The 18708-nt window shown below is 55.0% G+C and overlaps 2 protein-coding genes and 1 long non-coding RNA gene across 3 annotated transcripts in view; 1 reads left to right on the top strand and 2 right to left on the bottom strand.

Moving 5' to 3' along the window:
- Positions 1–108: 108 nt before the first annotated feature.
- On the bottom strand, positions 109–6691 carry HES3 (hes family bHLH transcription factor 3). Its single transcript, XM_032301100.1, has 5 exons — positions 4955–6691; positions 2492–2632; positions 2294–2389; positions 2116–2197; positions 109–1623 (listed from the first exon to the last, which is right to left on the bottom strand). Exons 2-5 carry the CDS (start codon positions 2594–2596, stop codon positions 1250–1252), a joined length of 657 nt encoding a protein of 218 aa, XP_032156991.1. The 5' UTR covers positions 2597–2632; positions 4955–6691; the 3' UTR covers positions 109–1249.
- Positions 6692–10038: 3347 nt separating this feature from the next.
- On the bottom strand, positions 10039–11190 carry LOC116566573. Its single transcript, XR_004275910.1, has 2 exons — positions 11099–11190; positions 10039–10229 (listed from the first exon to the last, which is right to left on the bottom strand). It is a non-coding gene; the product is annotated as an uncharacterized LOC116566573 (long non-coding RNA).
- Positions 11191–12186: 996 nt separating this feature from the next.
- Positions 12187–18708, top strand: part of ICMT (isoprenylcysteine carboxyl methyltransferase) — a 19572-nt gene continuing 13050 nt past the window's right edge. Inside the window, exons 1-4 of the mRNA XM_032301099.1 lie at positions 12187–12448; positions 13190–13278; positions 14481–14650; positions 16328–16545. Coding sequence (XP_032156990.1) covers positions 12254–12448; positions 13190–13278; positions 14481–14650; positions 16328–16545 — 672 coding nt within the window. The 5' untranslated portion in view covers positions 12187–12253. The remainder of the gene's footprint in view (positions 12449–13189; positions 13279–14480; positions 14651–16327; positions 16546–18708) is intronic.

The raw sequence follows: 18708 nt of genomic DNA, 5'->3' as shown, positions 1-18708 counted from the left end.
CGCGATGGTGGAGCCGGTCTTCTGAAGCAACGTGGGTCCTTTTCCACGCGTTTGGACCGGGGCGAGTTTAGCGCATCTGCAGGCCAGAGCTGCCCAAAAAGAGAAGAGCTGTAGAAAGTTATTTACGGTTCAAAAAGATGCACCTAAGTAGGCATCGCAGGGGTGGGAGACATTAGACCCCTGGTGTCCTCTTGATACCCACTTCACAGATTCGCGCTGGTTTTATTATGAATTACAAGCTGTCGGGAGGACGTGCCGGGATCTCTGACCCCACAACCCAAACTGCCCCTCAATGGCCCGGATTCCTGGGCCAGAAGCCCAGGGGAAGAAAATCTGACTTCAGAGCCTCCCACTCCCTAAGTCCGAACGCAGCAATAACCTCATTTATCGACCAGTCAAGTAGCGCCGCGCGCTCCGAGGGCTGTACTGGGTTTGGATTCTCCGGCAGCCCTAGGGATCTGGAGCTGCAGGGTCTGGGCCCGGAATGTGGGCCAGGGTCTTTGTCGGGCGGCAGGCCTGCCCCTCTCCCATGAGAGGCACCGGGTTCACTTTTGCAGCCCTCAAGCTGGCGCCACCAACCGAGGAACCGCGTGGGGCGGGGCGTCCGGGCGGGCTGTGCATCTTGTCGGAGGCGGGGGTTTTCTGAGAAATGCGAGCTTCGGAGAAGGCGCCAGCCGGGTGGGCAGCGCCGCTGGCGGAGGAGGTCGTTGGAAGCCAAGAGGGTCCCGGATCGAGGGAGGCTGGGGGCCCCTCGCCGGCGGGGCGGGGCCAGGCGCTCTTTGTGCCGGTGGGAACCGGGCGCCCGCAGTCCGCTGAATGGGCCGGGGCGGGGCAGCGATTCTCCTCGCTGCGAGGGGTCCCCTCTGCGCTGCTGCCAACTGCGACCTTCCCACCGCGGCGCGGCAGCCGAGCGGGGGTGGGGCGGGAGGGCTACCCGTCAGGGGCCCCTGGGAAAGAGGCGCAGCCCAGGACACCCCCTCCCACTCCCTCCGGAGGATGGGTGGAGAGTGAGCGGTCCGGCATGTGTAGATGGAGCTGGAGTGGGGGTGGATTATGTGCAGACCCAGTCCTGCAGGGCTCGGGGTACTTCCCTGAGCTGGCGGGTGCGCGGTCCTCTCCAAGCCACCCCCGCCCCAGGACAAGAATGGACAACTAGGGGCTCCCGGCAGTCACTGTGGGCGTGTTCAAAATAGTCCCTGTGTCCCCAGACCAGATAGGGAGCGCCTTCAGTCCCCGCCATCCTGGGGCTTCACCAGGGCCGCCACACGCGCAGGCCCAGCCCGGGGCTCTCGGCGCAGCGACTCGACGCTGGCTGCGGCGGGGGGACGCTGGAGAATGAGCCGGGGAGACTTCCGGAGGGAAGGGGGGGAGGTGGTGGGGACCGCGGGCCGCCGGCAGCCGGAGCAGGAGCCCAGACCGCGGGGGTGCAGGGGCCGCACAGCCCGGGCGCCTCCCGGCCGGGCCCGGCGCTGTCCATGGTGCTGCCGATGGCGCGCTCGGGCACCAGGGGGCAGCGCAGGCCGCCGCCGCCCTCATCTCCGCGCCGAAGGAACTGGCTCACGCCGGGCAGGCAGCTGCGGAAGCCCGACGGGTGCTCGGCTCCGCTGGGCACCGGCCAGAGCCCTGTGGGGAGGAGCGGACGGGAGAAACAGGGAGGGGAGGGGAGAGAGGGAGGGGAGGAGGGGGGAGGAGGGGGAGAGAGGAGGGAGGAGAGAGGAAAGGAGGGAGGGGAAAGGAGGGAAGAAGCGTGTTGGGGAGGGGAAGAGGAGGGCAGAGAGGTGAGACGACCCGAATGTCTCCCCGGGGTCCAGACCTCCTACCACCCGGATCCCAATCGCAAAGCCAGCCCGAATTTTACTGCTCCTCCCTCTACCCCCGTCGAGCTGGGGCCCCCTCACCAGCTGCCCACCTGCCTCCAAGCTGTCCTCTTCACTCGACCCTTTATTATTTATTTATTTTTGAGACGGGGGTCTTGCTGTCTTGCTATGTTGCCCAGGCTGGTCTCAAAAGCCCAGGCTCAAGCGATCCTTGAGGCATCCCTCCTTATTTGGCCTTGTGCATCCCTGGCTCTGATCCCACACGCCTCCCCCTCCTCCCTCCAGCCCAGGTCTGTACCTTGCAAGGAATTCTGAAGACTTTTCATGTACTTCACGCTCAACTCCAGGATGTCGGCCTTCTCCAACTTGCGCTTCTGGATCTACCCGACCATGGAAACGGCTCTTAGGCCGGCCGCCCGAGGTGAAGACAGAGGTTGGGATGGTATCACCCACCCCCCACCCTGCCTGAGTCTCACCTGGTGCGAGTAGTGTTTCTCCAGCAGCGATTTGAGCTGCTCCAGCGACACGTTGATGCGTGCCCGGCGCTTCTTCTCCATCAGCGGCTTGGAGATCTACAGATGAATGGCCTTTAGAGTGTGGGACTGCCACCCTCCTGCCCTCTGCCCCTGCTGCCCGGGAAGGGTGCCTGTCCCTCACCCCTCAAGACCTCAGACCTTTCGGAAGCCGCTGGGGAGGCTGCCCCGGGTGGCAGGCTCTGTCCCCATGTTGCTGTCCTCGAACCAGTGGGAGGCAGCGCCATCTTTATAGGGGACCCTCATTTACATGTCAATGAGACCCTCTGGACTCTGGAAACCCTGAAGAGGAGGGGACCGAGGGGTGAGGCACTGGGAAGCTCCCTGCCTCCTTCCTTCAGCCCCCTCCCATAACCCAGGCCTCCTCTCACTTGAGGACCCCTCCTGCGTCCCGAGGGACCCCCCTTCCCCTTTCTCGGTCTTTTCCTTATCTCTCTGGCCTCCACCACTTCCCGAGCCTGAGGACCCCTGCCATGCCCACCTGCTCCATGCCCATCCTGTCCCAATCCTAGTAAGTTCTCCAGTCCCACTTGCCAAGTCCTTGATACCCTGGAGTGCAAGCATTCTGGGGGTCACCCACTGGAGAGGTACATGGGCCTCGCTGGCCACAAGCTGCCCCACTGACTATGACAGGGTTCTGGGCTTCCTCGGGATTGATGATGCCAAGGCAACGCCTCTCTGTGCACTTCATGCTCTGGCTGTACCCACAACACCGCATTAGTTGCCCTAATGTCAGGACAATGCAGCAATTTTCTGCCTGTGGCTGCTCAAAGCCGGGCGCAAGCCTAGCCTGCAGGGGCCACGCAGCAACATGTGTCCCATTAAAGCATGCAGCCCGCCCGCGGGGCCACAGCTGGCCTCAACCTTGCTGGGGCCTCGGGACCGGGAGGGGTTCTGGTGGGGGTGCAGCCTGGGTCCCGAGTTCTCTGACACTGCTAGGATCCAACCCAGATTTCCCACAGGAGGCAGGTGGGGTGAACCCAGCTGCCTCCAGGCTGGGCGGCTCCACTGTTGGACCCTGTCCCCATGGAGAAGCACTGGGAGTCTACTCCCATGAGCCTGCTCTCAGCCCCACGAACAGGTGGTGGTGGCAGGCACTGACATTCTGGAAAGAGCTTCAGGCCACACTTCAAGAGGTCCAGGGCCCACATCCCATGCATTATTCAGGCCATGGGGACCCACTGGAGGAGCCCAGTGGAGGCGGCCCCAGGAGCACTTGCCCCAGGACAGGCTAGGTCCTACAGCAAGACTCTGGGGCCATCCCCCTTGTTGGTCCCCAGGAGGCTGGACTCTGGTCGCTGTGATGGACAGGAAGGCTGACCTCCAGGAAGTCCCTGGGTTCAAACCTAGACACCTCCTGTGGGCCATGATCGCCTTAGTTTTGGAGCTTATAAAATGATGTTATGAACAATTCGGCCCCCATTGCTTCTGAAGGTGACAGGGAAGTCACAAAAGTTCTGCAGCTGAGCCCTGTGGCAGAGGATTGAACAAACTGGCTTCTGTGTAGGGACTTAAGGTGAGCCCCCCAGCTCTATCAAGCCGAGGCATCTCCCCCCAGCCCGCCCCCGCCTACCCTTCCCAAGATAGCAACGTTCCCAGGCGCCAAGCAGCGTGGAGAATCGCGCCCCGCCCTCCCCCTTTCAGGCCAAGGCAGCGGCAACAGCAGCTATGAGCGCTCTCCAGCCCCGGCCGCAGGGCCTGCGGGCCAGATCCGGGCCGACCCGGGCTTGGGAGGGCGGCGGGGGCCGAGGCCAGGCGGCAGGCGCTGGCACGCGCCGGGCAGCTTTGAAGCGCCAGGGCCAGCCGGGCCGGGGCGTCCTCGGTGCGACTGGTTTCGAGCTTGGGGCGGTGGCGGCGCGGTACAAAGGCGCCGCGGAGTGGGCGGGCGGCACGGCGGGGCACAAAGGGGGCAGCCAAGTGTTAAGGGCATTGTGCGGGCCCCACAAAGCGGCTCCCGCGCCCGCCCCCTCGGGGCCAAACTCCGGGCGCCCTGCCGGGAGTGGGCTTCCAGCTGCTGCACATCTGCACCGAGGTCTGGCGCGCGCCGCGCCCCGGCGGGCCTCCCCCTCCCTGCGTTCTCGAGCTGCGCGGGCAGCGGGGCAATTTGTCCTCTAATTACAATCCCTCCCGGTAAACCGCCGCCCGCGCCTTTCAACCCGGGTGCATTAGCAAACCAATGGCCCTCCGCGCAGCTCTCGCGGCCCGCAGCTGGGTGCCGGGCCCGCCCCCTCATCTGAGTCCCGGCCGCCATAAAGGGGACCTCAGGCTGCTCCCACCCGAAGCCCGACACCCGCCCTTCCCAGGGCCACCACCCCTCCCAAGCCGGTGCCCTGGGATCTCAGTCGCGCTGGGTGGGGCCGCTCACGTGGATGGCTTAGTGTTTCTTAAGCAGTGGAAAATTGACCGCAAAATGTGCTAATTCGCAATGTTCTGCTTTGGCTGTGGGAGGCGAGGCCCGCCTTAAGGCCTGGGCGGAATTCTCAGGCGTCGCTCTGCCCTGGTCCACTGAATGGACCTCCGCCTCCGCAGCCCCCTACTCCAATCCCCGCACTGCCCGTGGCGCCCCCTGTCCTGTGGCCCGTTTTCGGGCAGGGGTCTCCCCACCTTGAATGATCTTCCTCCTTTCTGGCGCTCCCACCCCGTGGCTCCTCCATTACAGCCTCCTTGGCCTGCTACTCGCCTTACACTGGCCGACGGTCGTGTAGGATCAAGGTGGGGAGAGGTCTTGGTGCAATTTCCACCCGCCCCTTTTCCCAGCTCTGAGCCAGGTTTCTCCCTACCATCCCCACCTTACTCCCAGTTCTTGCTCCTCTCTCTGAGCAGCCACTTCCTCTACTAAGTTAAAGTCATTGTGCTTTACCTCTGCAAGGTCATTTTGGGAAAGACAGCAGATTAGCTTCTACAGGGACCCTTCCCGGAAACCCAGGCTAAGGACTTGGGGTCCACCCTCCATCCCAGCCTCCTACTATGATTACAAGCCCTGAGTCTGGACATCCTATCACAGCCTCAGGCAGGCCTGGCTCCAAAGGGGCTCACAGCAACCAGGATGTATTTTCAGAGCTGGAGGGAGAGCGGCAGTGGGTTCACCCTGTCCTCTGAGGGCAAGCAGGACAAAGCGCTCTCCGGCTGCCAGGAAGGGCATGGCCCAACTTAGAAGCGGGGCTTACGCAAGCCAGGATGTAGGCCACCAACTCCCTTTCCATCTTTAGCATCTAGGGTCCCCAAGGCAGCCTGGAAAGGAGCACAGGTCCAGGAGGAGAAGTGGGGAGACCCAGGCCCCCCTCTGCTCATTCAAGGAGAAAAAACTTCCTTCTCTAACTCCTGAGGGTGCTTGGGGCCTCCAAGGCTGCTCAGGGCCCCCCGTCTCATGCGGGGGAATTTAATACAGAAAGTGACAAGTGTCTGTGCCACCTCTTCCCTCATTTGGTTTTGTTGTTGACTTTGACAAAAGAAAGAATATTATGTCAGGTCTGGAACCAAGTGGGGAGAGGTTTTTGGGCCCCAGGACAAGAGCCCTATCTGCGGCCCATCCCAGAGGATAGCGGTGGGTACCCTGTGGCTCCAGGTGGGAGCCCCTTTCATTCTGCACTTCCACGGGCTTGAACCAGTGCTAACTGGTGAGGGCTGCGCAGGCTACTGTGGATGCAGGTGACTGGAGGGAGAAGTCTGCTGTCCCCCTCTGCAGATGCATTTCAAAGTGGAATGAAGTGATTGCTCCTTGTAATTAACTATTGGGACACAGCAAAAGCTTTGAAATGACTCAGCGAATTGTCTCCAGATGTGGTTGGAGAGGCTGCGATTGTTTAACTCTCTTTAGCTGTGTGGGGACTCCCAATAGCCCAGCAGCCAAGGGCCCTTCAGAAGACAAAGGTCGGGATTCCAGTGAGTGCATCAATGCTGACCTGGCCCAGTTCAGGGACAGTGAATTCAGAGCGACCCCCATTGCCCCAGCCTTTTGTGTTTCTCCCCAGCTGGCTTTAATCTTTAAATATTTACCCGGCCCCTTTGTGCACATAGGACTTAAGCACTTTGGGCTCATAAATTACATGTCACTTACCTGTTTTCCAGCCTAGAGAGAGGGAGTTTTCATTCCTTCAGCCTGGAATGGCCAGAGGAGGGGAAAGAAAACTTTTGGAAGACAAGGGTTCCCTCCTGGGAAGAGCTGCGACTATACTGGACATACTGGACAGGTCCTTCCCTGCGGCCCTCCCGGCCTCAATGTGGACAGGGGACAGGGCAGAGGCCTGTGAATGACTGGGAGCTTCAGGGAACCAACTCTCTAAAAATGACCAACCTGACCGGGCGCGGTGGCTCACACCTGTAATCCCAGCACTTTGGGAGTCCAAGGCTGGCAGATCATGAGGTCAGGTGTTCGAGATCAGCCTGGGCAACATGGTGAAACCCCGTCTCTACTAAAAATACAAAAATTAGCTGGATGTGGTGGCAGGCGCCTGTAATTCCAGCTACTCAGGAGGCTGAGACAGGAGAATCACTAGAACCCAGGAGGCAGAGGTTGCAGTGAGCCAAGATCACACCACGGCACTCCAACCAGGGCGACAGAGTGAGACTCTGGGGGAAAAAAAAGACCAACCTGAATCCATCATTGAGAAACAGGGAGAGGTGGGTTCCTAGACTTTGTTTCACTCTTGGACAATACTTAGCACAGGAGCAAACTTGTCATGCTGGGAAGCCAGCTTGTGGGCTAAGGTGCCTGCTAGTCCACCAGTAAACCGGGAACCCCTCGCTCCATGCATGCACCTGCCTCCTGCTTGCTGGGAACCATCTCCTTCACCTTCCTACATTCTCTGTTGCTCAATAAAGTAACCTTGTTTAAGAAAATGAAGATAGCCAGGCACGGTGGTTCATGCCTGTAATCCCAGCACTTTGGGAGGCTGAGGTGGGTGTATTACCTGAGGTCAGGAGTTTGAAACCAGCCTGACCAAACTAGTGAAACCCCATCTCTACTAAAAATGCAAAAATTAGCCAGACGTGGTGGTGGACGCCTGTAAGTCCAGTTACTCAGGAGGCTGAGACAGGAGAACCACTAGAACCCAGGTGGCAGAGGTTGCAGTGAGCCAAGATCATGCCATTGCACTCCAGCTTGGGGGTCAGAGTGAGACTCCATCTCTAAAAAAAAAAAAAAAAAAAGCCAAGCACAGTGGCTCACACCTGTAATCCCAGCACTTTGAGAGGCCGAGGCGGGCAGATCACCTGAGGTCTGGCGTTTGAGACCAGCCTGGCAAACCCTGTCTCTACTAAAAAAAAAAAAAAATTAGCTGGGCGTGGTGGTGTGCGCTTATAATCTCAGCTCCTCAGGAAGTGAGGCAGGAGAATCGCTTGAACCCGAGAGGCAGAGGTGGCAGTGAGCTGAGATCACACCGCTGCAATCCAGCCTGGGTGACAGAGCGATTGCAATTTTTTTTTTGACTCTGTGTCAAAAAAAAAAGAAAAGAAAAGAAAAAAAAAGCCTAATTTCATTTTGGCCAGCAGTTTAACTTAGAAATGGCATAGTGGTTCTCAGGTTTCTCTAAAACAGTAGAGATGCCCACTTGGACCCAGGAAAGAAAGCCACTTCAGCCCATGGGCGAAAGGCAGGTGGGGGAGGGAAGGGGGAGGCTGCAGAGGGACCTTCCTGCATGAGAAAGGGCTCCCTTTGTGCCTGCCTCCAAAGCTCCTAGAACAAAACACATTCAAATGCTTATTTACTAGAAAAGGCAAGCAAGGCATCGCAGGCAAAGCAGTCTCCCTCCCTTTCCTATGTTTGTAGGTGTGTTGTTCCTAAGCATGGGGGGCTGGGTGCACAGTAGGTCTGTTTGATCAGATTGCTTTCCTCTGGGGCGGGAAAGCAGGTCCCTGCATGGAGTTGGCGTGTGTCTGTGCATCTCTGAGTGCATGTTTCCCTGTGTCTGTGTGCATGTGACTTTGTTTCTCTGGCTTTAGGCTGTTGTGTGCTTAGATCTGCGTACTCTCGTTTCTCCTCCGTCACTGTTCTGTGAATCCTGGGCCCTGACACATTCAGCAACTCTAGCAACTTCTGAAAATTCTCCTTCCCTGAACCTGCCCCACTTGGGAGGAGACTGCCCCCGCTTTCTTTCTCCCTTCTTCCAAAATGGAAGCTGATGAAGAGGGGGGGCCCAAGGGGAGGTGATGGGCAGAGGAGGGAGCACTGCTCGGGTTCTCCAGTCTGGTTACACATTACTTCGGATGGCAACAGGCCCTTGGGGGTAAGTCAGGGCCGTTATACAATGAGGGGAGCAAATGCCAAGAGCCAGGGGAGGGCTTCTAGGCAGAGTGATTTTTTTTTTTTTTTTTTTTTGAGACGGAGTTTCGCTCTTGTTGCCCAGGCTGGAGTGCAGTGGCGCGATCTCGGCTCACCGCAACCTCCGCCTCCTGGGTTCAGGCAATTCTCCTGCCTCAGCCTCCTGAGTAGCTGGGATTACAGGCATGCGCCACCATGCCCAGCTGATTTTTTGTATTTTTAGTAGAGATGGGGTTTCACTATGTTGACCAGGATGGTCTCGATCTCTTGACCTCGTGATCCACCCGCCTGGGCCTTCCAAAGTGCTCGGATTACAGGCGTGAGCCACCGCGCCCGGCCGGCAGAGTGGTTTTTGGCCCCAGGACCAGCTCACTTCCAGGGGTGAAGTTTCGACAAGTGCCCTCTGGTAGTCCTGAGGTGTCCTGGTGCAGAGGTGGTCCCAAGTCTGGGGGAGGCCACAGGAAACTGGTGGCAGTCACAGGAGCTCTTAGCGCCCAGGAACATTCACACCCAGGCCTCCTTCCCATGTGGCACTGCAGCTGGGGGACTTTGTTTTTAAAAACATTAAATCTCGACGGCCACAGTGGCTCACCGCTGGGAGGCCGAGGCAGCCGGATCATCTGAGGTCGGGAGTTCGAGACCAGCCTGATCAATGTGGAGAAATCACATCTCTACTAAAAATACAAAATTAGCCAGGCGTGGTGGTGCATGCCTGTAATCCCAACTACTCAGGAGGCTGAGGCAGGAAGAATGCCTTGAACCTGGGAATCGGGGGTTGCAGTGAGCCAAGATTTCGCCACTGCACTCCAGCCTGGGCAACAAGAGCAAAACTCCATCTCAAAAAACAAACGAACAAAAAAAACCCATTAAATCTCTTTTCAATTCTCATCCACCAAATTTAGCAAGTTTTCTGAGCACTGTTTAAACACAGTCCTGGAGCCAGGCACAGTGGTGCATGCTTACAGTCCCAGCGACTCAAGAGCCTGAGGCAGGGGGATAGTCTGAGCCCAGGGGTTCGAGGCTGCAGTGAGCTATGATCTCGACACTGCATTCCAGCCTGGGCAACAGTGAGGCCCTATCTCAAAAAAAGAAATTAATTATTAATAAAGTAAAATGGGCCAGGTGTGGTGGCTCACGCCTGTAATCCCAGCACTTTGGGAGGCCAAGGCAGGTGGACCACCTGAGGCCAGAGGTTCGAGACCAGCCTGGCCAACATCGTGAAACCCTGTATCTACTAAAAATACAAAAAAATTAGCCAGATGTGGTGGTGCATGTCTGTAGTCCCAGCTACTTGGTAAGCTGAGGCAGGGGAATGCCTTGAACCTGGGAGGTGGAGGTTGCAGTGAGCTGAGATCACTCCATTGCACTCCAGCCTGGCGACAGAATGAGACTTTGTCTCAAAAAATAAAAATAAAATAATGAAATAAAATAAAATGGTACTGGGCTTTACAGTAAAATTACCAATCTGGTGGAGGTTGCCAGATAAATCAGGTCCCCACTGTACAGAAAACAGAGGCGCATAGAATGGATTTGCCAAGTTCACAAAGCTAGGTTGCAGAGGGTGGGCTCCAGCCCAGGCTCTCTATCCAGCTTCCCAGATACCAGAGCTCCTGCCAGGACCTGCAGGGACAAGAGTGAAGAGGTGAGGGGCTCAGATGCAGGGCTCACAGACTGCCTGCCTCATGCTCACTGACCCACCATTGGTGCCAGCCTCCCCAAGGGCCTGTCCCCATCCCTTCTCAGCCTTGCTCCCTCCCGCCTCCGTGTCTTTCAAACGCCGAGCCCTCACTCCCTCCTTGATCTCATTTCCAATGGAGGGCAGGCTGTCCATCCCCGAGGGCCCCAAGGCCTAGCTCTGGCGTTTGTTCCTTGCAGCCTCCTCGCCCTGCCGCACTCCAAGCTGAGGGCCTCCCCTGGGGTCCCTCTCTGCTCCCCATCCTTGCTTTGCTCCCACCCCACTCCCACCCCTGCAGAGTTTATACTGGGTTGTTGGTTCACTTACTGGCTTTTCTCCTCCAGCATGGCTCTCTGAGCTACCTGAGGTGCGAGCATTTACTATTTAAAACGTAAAGAACAACTTCCGATTATAAAAGCAATGTATGGGCCAGACGCAGTGGCTCACGCCTGTAATCCCAGCACTTTGGGAGACCGAGCCGGGTGGATCACTGAGGTCAGGAGTTCTAAACTAGTCTGGCCAACATGGTGAAAAACCATCTCTACTAAAAATACAAAAAAATTAGGGGCTATAGTGGCAGGCTCCTGTAATCCCAGCTACTTGGGAGGCTGAGGCAGGAGAATTTCTTGAATCCGGGAGGCAGCACAGGTTGCAGTGAGCCGAGATCACCTGGACAATAAGAGCAAAACTCCGTTTGAAAAAAAAAAAAGTATGTTCACCGTAGGCAGGATGGAAACTGCAAAAACACATAAAGACAATAAAAATCATCCAGAGTGCTACCACCTGTAGATAGACCAGAGGTGGTGGCTCATACCTGTAATTCCAGTGCTTTGGGAGGCTGAGAGAGAGGAGGATCGCTTCAGGAGTTACAGGCTGCCACACTCTGGCCTCAGATACAGAGTGAGACCCTGTCTCAAAAAAAAGTACATATGTAGTCGCCAGTGTGTCATTTTGGCTCATAGCTCGATCTTTTCCCAGGCTCTCCTGCCCTTTTCCCCCAAGCGAAGTCAGGATCCACCGAAAAGCTTTGCTTCCTGCTTTTTAAAAACTGAATACATTCTGAGCATTCCCACCACTGCCTAGCCTTGTTCCACAACAGGAATTTAAGCGGGCGGTGGTCGCGTCGCATGCATGCCCAGGTGCCGTTGTCCAGGCCGCTTTCCAGGGACCCGGGGAAGATTCCCGCACTTGGTTGCACCTGGGCGCCCCAGGGCGTTTGGTTTTCCAGGACCACGCAGGGCCGGCGAGTGTGCGGCCGCTTTCAAACTTCTTTTTTTTTGAGACAGAGTCTCACTTTGTCATCCAGGCTGGGTGCAGTGGCACAATCTCGGCTCGCTGCGACTTCCGTGTCCTGGGTTCAAGCAATTCTCCTGCCTTAGCCCCTCAAGCAGCTGGAATTCCAGGCGTGAGCCACCACGCCCAGCTAATATTTGTATTTTTTCTGTGTGACAGAGTCGCCATCTGTTGCCCAAGCTTGAGTGCATGTAATGTTTGTATTTTTAGTAGAGACGGGGTTTCCCCATGTTGGCCATGTTGGTCTCGAACTCCTGACCTCAAATGTTCCGCCCGCCTCGGCTTCCCAAAGTGCTGGGATTACAGGCGTGAGGCACCGCGCCCGGGGCGTTTCAAACTTTAAATTTCTTCTTGGGACAGGAAACTCCTGAGTTTGGGACCAAGTTTGGGCAGAGGCCGGAAGCGACTTCTCCGGCCCCCGCCCGGCGCTAGCCAGTCCCAGAGCCCGACTCAGAGCCGGGCGGTTCCCAAGGGGCGGGGCGGGGCGGGGCGCTCCCGCCAAATTCGGGCCACCAACCCGGCTGACCGGAGTTCTCGCGAGAACTGGCAAGCGGCGCGCGGCTCCGGGCAGCTGCCCTTCCCAGGCCGGCGTCGGCGGCGCAGTGCGCAGGCGCGGCCGGCGCGTTTCCCCGGGCTACAGCCGGCGCCGCCGCCCGCTCGTCCGCCGCCTTGCGCCATGGCGGGCTGCGCGGCGCGGGCTCCGCCGGGCTCCGAGGCGCGTCTCAGCCTCGCCACCTTCCTGTTAGGCGCCTCGGTGCTCGCGCTGCCGCTACTCACGCGCGCCGGCCTGCAGGGCCGCACCGGGCTGGCGCTCTACGTGGCCGGGCTCAACGCGCTGCTGCTGCTGCTCTATCGGCCGCCGCGCTACCAGGTGCAGGCCGGCGGGGGCCGGCGGGGCAGGTGGGGCGGGTGGGGGTCCGCTCTGAGCGGCGCGTGAGTACCTTTCTCCCCGGGCCCGCGGCGGCCTCCCACGCGCGCGCTTTTCATCCGCAAGTTGAGGTCTCAGGAGGGGACCCTGCCTCTCCGGGCACGGGCGCCCTGCACCCGGGGTGTGGGTGTTAAATTGCAGCTCGTGCAGCTCAGCAAGTGCGCGTGGGGTGGGAGTGAGCGAGCCCGCGAGTGCCTTTATGTAACTTAAGGTGCGGAGACCTACCTGCTGCCCCGTCTCAGGTCAGAGGCCCCGCAGTGACGTGGGTGGGACTGGGCCCACAGGCCCGGGTGCCCTGACCTCATAAACTAGGCTTAAGCTGTTTTCCTATAGCCCTGAAGAATAATCGCGAATAATAATAATAATAATGCAGCTAAAATTTAGGTAGCATTTAGTCTTAAGTGTTTTTCGTAATCCTTTCCGCAGTCCTGAAAGGTAGGTACTGTTATTTCCCGGGTGTAGATGGGGAAACAAAGCCCAGAGAGGTTAAATAATTTGCCAGGAGGCCACACCGCCAGAGTGGGGTGGTTGCAGAATTTGAACCCAGGACGCCCGCTTCTCCCTCTCAACCTCAGCAAATCGGCCCTGTTTGCATGCCTGTGGCCTGCCTATCCCGGGAAGGTCAGTAGCCCAGATCTGTACTCTGAGGACTGCGGGTGACAGCTTCTTTTGGGTCCCTTGCAGATAGCCATCCGAGCTTGTTTCCTGGGCTTTGTGTTCGGCTGCGGTGTGCTGCTAAGTTTCAGCCAGTCTTCTTGGACTCACTTTGGCTGGTAAGAAGTCCTTCGGGAATACCGGTTTTCAGGCGAGGGTGGACAGATCAGAGGGTCAGGAATGGCATTTCCTCATCCCTGTCTCATCTGTGACCGGCAGAATGCTGTTCAGGGTTCTCTGGACAAGAAGTCGCCTGGCTGCCCCGTAGTTGCTTACATTTCAGCCCTTGTGATTTCGTGCCTGTGGGTTGATTCTGTATCAGGCAGAAACAGGTCTCCCTGGCACTCCCAAAGGTGCTGTCATCCGCAGCTGTGGTGACAGCATTCAGTTATGTGACCAGCCCTTCCCGGAAGGGGTGCAGGTCCTCGGTGGCGGGCAGGGGCAGGGCTCTGGCTTGTCTTCATAGGCCTTTTTCATCTCTAATTTCTATTAGGTCACATCTAGTGCATCCCCACAGCCATTGTAGGATTTTTCCCTACACTATGATTTCAGTCCCTTGAGCCTTCTAGTCTGACCTGGATATGAACCAGTGGCTTCAAGGTAAAAAGTTTTATCTCCTCTTATCAATATTTTGAGCCATCTAATCCTTCTTTGCTGGAATTATTTCAGTTTTGTTAAATTTTGTATCTGACATACATCACTCCTTTATGTTGCTATCTCCCCCTTTCATGTTTTTTTGTGTGTAGTGTCATTTTAAAGGACGGAAGGATCCATAATGCCTACATGACCTGCGGGTTGGTTTTGCCTGTGACATTCATAAACAGTGCCTTGCCAGGCTTGGTGGCTCACGCCTGTCATCCCAGCAATTTGGGAGGCTGAGGCGGGCGGATCATGAGGTCAGGAGTTCAAGACCGGCCTGGCCAACATAGTGAAAGTACATCTCTACTAAAAATAAAAAAATTAGCCGGGCGTGGTGGTGGGCGCCTGTAATCCTAGCTACTTGGGAGGCTGGAGCAGGAGAATCACTTGAACCTGGGAGGCGGAGCTTGCAGTGAGCCAAGATCACGCCGCTGCACTCCAGCCTGGGTGACACAGCGAGACTCTGTCTCAAAAATCAAAACAAAACAAAAACAGTTTGTTACAAACTCCACTTTCCTAAAACCTGAGGTAGTAGTTGCTGCAGATGGGTGCCTGTGTCCACTCTCAGACAAGTGAGAACAGGGCCTCATGGAATTAGGGACAGCTCAGGAGACCCACATCTGCACTTATGGCTAACCTGGTTCTCTTATCCCAACTTAACTCTCTTTTTATCTTTAAATAGGTACATGTGCTCCCTGTCATTGTTCCATTATTCTGAATACTTGGTGACAGCAGTCAATAATCCCAAAAGTCTGTCCTTGGATTCCTTTCTCCTGAATCACAGTCTGGAGTATACAGTCGCTGCTCTTTCTTCTTGGATAGAGTTCACACTTGAAAACATTTTTTGGCCAGGTTCGTGTGCCTTATATTCCCCTCTGGAAGGGAGAAGGGTAGCTCCCATTCAGGTTGAGGACAGTGACATTGATTCACCTTTAAGGTCTAATCTCCCCCAAGTGATTTTCCTCAGACCTCTATCCTCACTAAGCTATTTATAAAGGATGAGCTCCACTAGTGAATTCTGCTTCTGGATTTTGACTCGAGGACATGTTGACCTTTTACTTTAAAGCTTGCATCACGTAGCGCACCATGTAATGGGAAGTCACAGCCTCGGGTAGTTGTGATTCTAATTTTACAGTCAGATATTTGCATCTGTTCACTTTCTGTGACTTTAGACGTTTCATGTAAGAGTTTATTAACAAGACCAGGTGTGGTGGCTCATGCCTGTAATTCCATCACTTTGGGAGGCCGAAGCAGGTGGATCACATGAGGTGCAGGTGGATCACATGAGGTCAGGAATTTGAGACCAGCCTGACCAGCATGGTGAAACCCAGTCTCTAATAAAAATACAAAGTTGGCCGGGCGCGGTGGCTCAAGCCTGTAATCCCAGCACTTTGGGAGGCCGAGGCGGGTGGATCACGAGGTCAAGAGATCGAGACCATCCTGGTCAACATGGTGAAACCCCGTCTCTATTAAAAATACAAAAAATTAGCTGGGCATGGTGGTGCGTGCCTGTAATCCCAGCTACTCAGGAAGCTGAGGCAGGAGAATTGCCTGAACCCAGGAGGCGGAGGTTGCGGTGAGCCGAGATCGCGCCATTGCACTCCAGCCTGGGTAACATGCGTGAAACTCCGTCTCAAAAAAAAAAAAAAAATACAAAGTTACCTGGGCATGGTGGCGCATGCCTGTAATCTTAGCTACTTGGGAGGCTGAGGCAGGAGAATTGCTTGAACCCAGGAGGTGGAGGTTGCAGTGAGCCGAGATCATGCCATTGTACTCCAGCATGGGCAATGAGAGTGAGACTCCATCTCAAAAAAAAAAAAAAAAATACGGCAGGCACAAGGATAGCAGTTCATACCTGTAATCCCAAAACTTTGGGAAGCTGAGGCAGGCGGATCATGAGGTCAGGAGATCGAGATCATCCTGGCTAACATGATGAAACGCCATCTCTACTAAAAAAAAATACAAAAAATTAGCCAAGTATGGTGGTGTGCATCTGTACTCCTAGCTACTCGGGAAGCTGAGGCAGAAGAATTGCTTGAACCAGGGAGGCAGAGGCTGAAGTGAGCCGAGATTGTGCCACTGCACTCCAGCCTGGGCGACAGAGCAAGACTAAATTGAACGTCCCACAGCCAATGAAATGAACTACATATGGCTCTTAGGATTCAGGGTGGAAACCTTGGACCCTTCTTTGCTTCTCTTTGCTGTGCTTGTCCCCAGATGAATGACTGAGCATGTGCCTGGGGGTCATGAACCAGAGATCCCATCAGCTATAGCAGGAGAGCATCTCTTTACTATGATGCTCTTATTGGCTTGTTGGCATTTTAAAGTAAACCAATGAACAGCACAACGTAGGGGAATGTGTTTTCTTACCATGAAATTTTAATGTGATGACAAGTGCTGATTGCCCACGAGCACATTTTCTGTTTTTTCCTATCTTCGGGAAAATAGGTTAATTTTCAGCAGTTCAGAGGGGAGCTCAGCAGGCCAGTGTTTCACTCCTTGTTTGTCATCAATGTCTCTCTCCCGCAGAACTGAAGCAGATCACCTGGCTCAGCATCACGGGGCTGCTGATGGTGGTCTTTGGAGAATGTCTGAGGAAGGCGGCCATGTTTACAGCTGGCTCCAATTTCAACCACGTGGTGCAGAATGAAAAATCAGATACCCATACTCTGGTGACCAGTGGAGTATATGCTTGGTTCCGGCATCCTTCTTACGTCGGGTGGTTTTACTGGAGTATTGGAACTCAAGTATGGTATCAGATATGACACTGCTTTCCCTTTTTTTTTCTAACATTTTAAACATTGTGATATAATTCACGTACCATAAAAATCACCATTTCAAAGTATACAGTTAGTGGTTTTCAGTGTATTCACGAGATGGTTGATCTCCTTTAAACAGGTACGTGTTCTCCTTGGCATGTTTCAAGTGATTAAAAAAAGTAAGGAGAACTAATGTAGTCATTAATGGTTTTTATTATGTGCACAAAACCTGGGTATACAAACCCTTGGTGATTCTTGGTGCTGTTAGCTACCTGCTGTATCCCTTCATCCTGTTTCTACCTGTGTTTTGTTTTGTTTTGTTTTGTTTTTTTGAGACGGAGTCTCTCACTCTTGTCACCCAGGCTAGAGTGCAATGGCTTGGTCTCGGCTCACTGCAACCTCCGCCTCCAGGGTTCAAGCAATTCTTCTGCCTTAGCCTTCCAAGTAGCTGGGACTACAGGCGCATGCCACCACACCTGGTTAATTTCTGCATTTTTAGTAGAGACGGGGTTTCACTGTGTTGGCCAGGCTGGTCTTGAACTGCTGATCTCATGAGGCTGCCTGCCTCAGCCTCCCAAAGTGCTGTGATTACAGGTGTGAGCCACTGTGCCAGGCTGTTTTTTTGTTGTTGTTGTTTTGTTGTTGTTTTTTTTTAATTTTTTTTTTTATTTTTTGGTGGAGACAGGGTCTTATTGTGTTGTCCAGGCTGGTCTCAAACTCTTGGCCTTAAAGTGATCCTCCCACCTCAGCCTCCCAAAGTGCTAGCATTATAGGCATGATCCGCTGTGCGTGTCCTCTTCTCTGCCCCTGCAACCTGTTAATAGATCCGAAGCACCCCAGAGGGGCTGAGGACTCTGGACAGAGATGGGGCTTAGGGAAGGGAGTGCCCTTTACCACTCCTGTAGCAGCTTAGCTGGTTTTCGTGAGAAATAGATATTAATGAGGCCAAGGTCATGTGTTAATGAGCTGTGTAAGCTGTGGAGGTTTGTTCTGTCTCAGGCTGAAGAAAAAGCCTTTTTGTTTTTGGAGACATAGTCTTGCCCTGTCACCCAGGCCAGAGTGCAGCAGTGCGATCTCAGCTCACTGCAACCTCTGTCTCCCAAGTAGCTGGGACTATAGGCACGAACCACCATGCCTGACTAATTTTTTATTTTTATTTTTTGTAGAGACAGGGTTTTGGAGTTGCCTAGGGTGATCTTGAACTCTTGAGCTCAAGCAATCTGCCCTCCTGGGCCTCTCAAAGTCCTGGCGTTACAGGCTTTAGCCACTGTGCCTGGCTTTTTGGCAGGGGTACAGAGTCTTGTTCTGTCACCTAGGCTGGAGTGCAGTGGTTCGATCTTGGCTCACTGCAACCTTCGCCTCCTGGGTTCAAGCAGTTCTCTGCCTCAGCCTCCCAAATAGCTGGGATTACATGCACCCACCACCACACCTGGCCACTTTTTTGTATTTTTAGTAGAGATGGGGTTTCACCATGTTGGCCAGGCTGGTCTTGAACTCCTGACCTCATAATCCACCTGCCTCAGCCTCCCAGAGTGCTGGGATTACCTGTGTGAGCCACCTCACCCAGCCCTTTTCAAAAAAGATCAGTGGGCCGGGCGCGGTGGCTCAAGCCTGTAATCCCAGCACTTTGGGAGGCCGAGGCGGGTGGATCACAAGGTCAAGAGATCGAGACCATCCTGGTCAACATGGTGAAACCCCGTCTCTACTAAAAATACAAAAAATCAGCTGGGCATGGTGGCGTGTGCCTGTAATCCCAGCTACTCAGGAGGCTGAGGCAGGAGAATTGCCTGAACCCAGGAGGTGGAGGTTGCGGTGAGCTGAGATCGCGCCATTGCACTCCAGCCTGGGTAACAAGAGCGAAACTCCGTCTCAAAAAAAAAAAAAAAAAATTTAAAAAAAAAAAAAAAAGATCAGTTAGGCAGGTGCGATAGCTCACACCTATAATCCCTGCACTTTGGGAGGCCGAGGTGGGTAGATCACTTGAGGTTAGGAGTTTGAAACTAGCCTAGCTAACGTGGCAAAACCCCATCTCTACTAAAAATATAAAAATTAGCTGGGCCTGGTGGCACACACCTGTAATCCCAGCTACTCAGGAGTCTGTGACATGAGAATCGCTTGAACCCAGGAGGTGGAGGTTGCAGTGAGCTGAGA

Source organism: Sapajus apella, unplaced genomic scaffold, assembly GCF_009761245.1.
Source record: "Sapajus apella isolate SASKATOON/1434 unplaced genomic scaffold, GSC_monkey_1.0 scaffold43, whole genome shotgun sequence".
In the NCBI taxonomy this organism is placed as follows: domain Eukaryota; kingdom Metazoa; phylum Chordata; class Mammalia; order Primates; family Cebidae; genus Sapajus; species Sapajus apella.
This window is presented reverse-complemented; position numbering and strand designations above follow the sequence as displayed.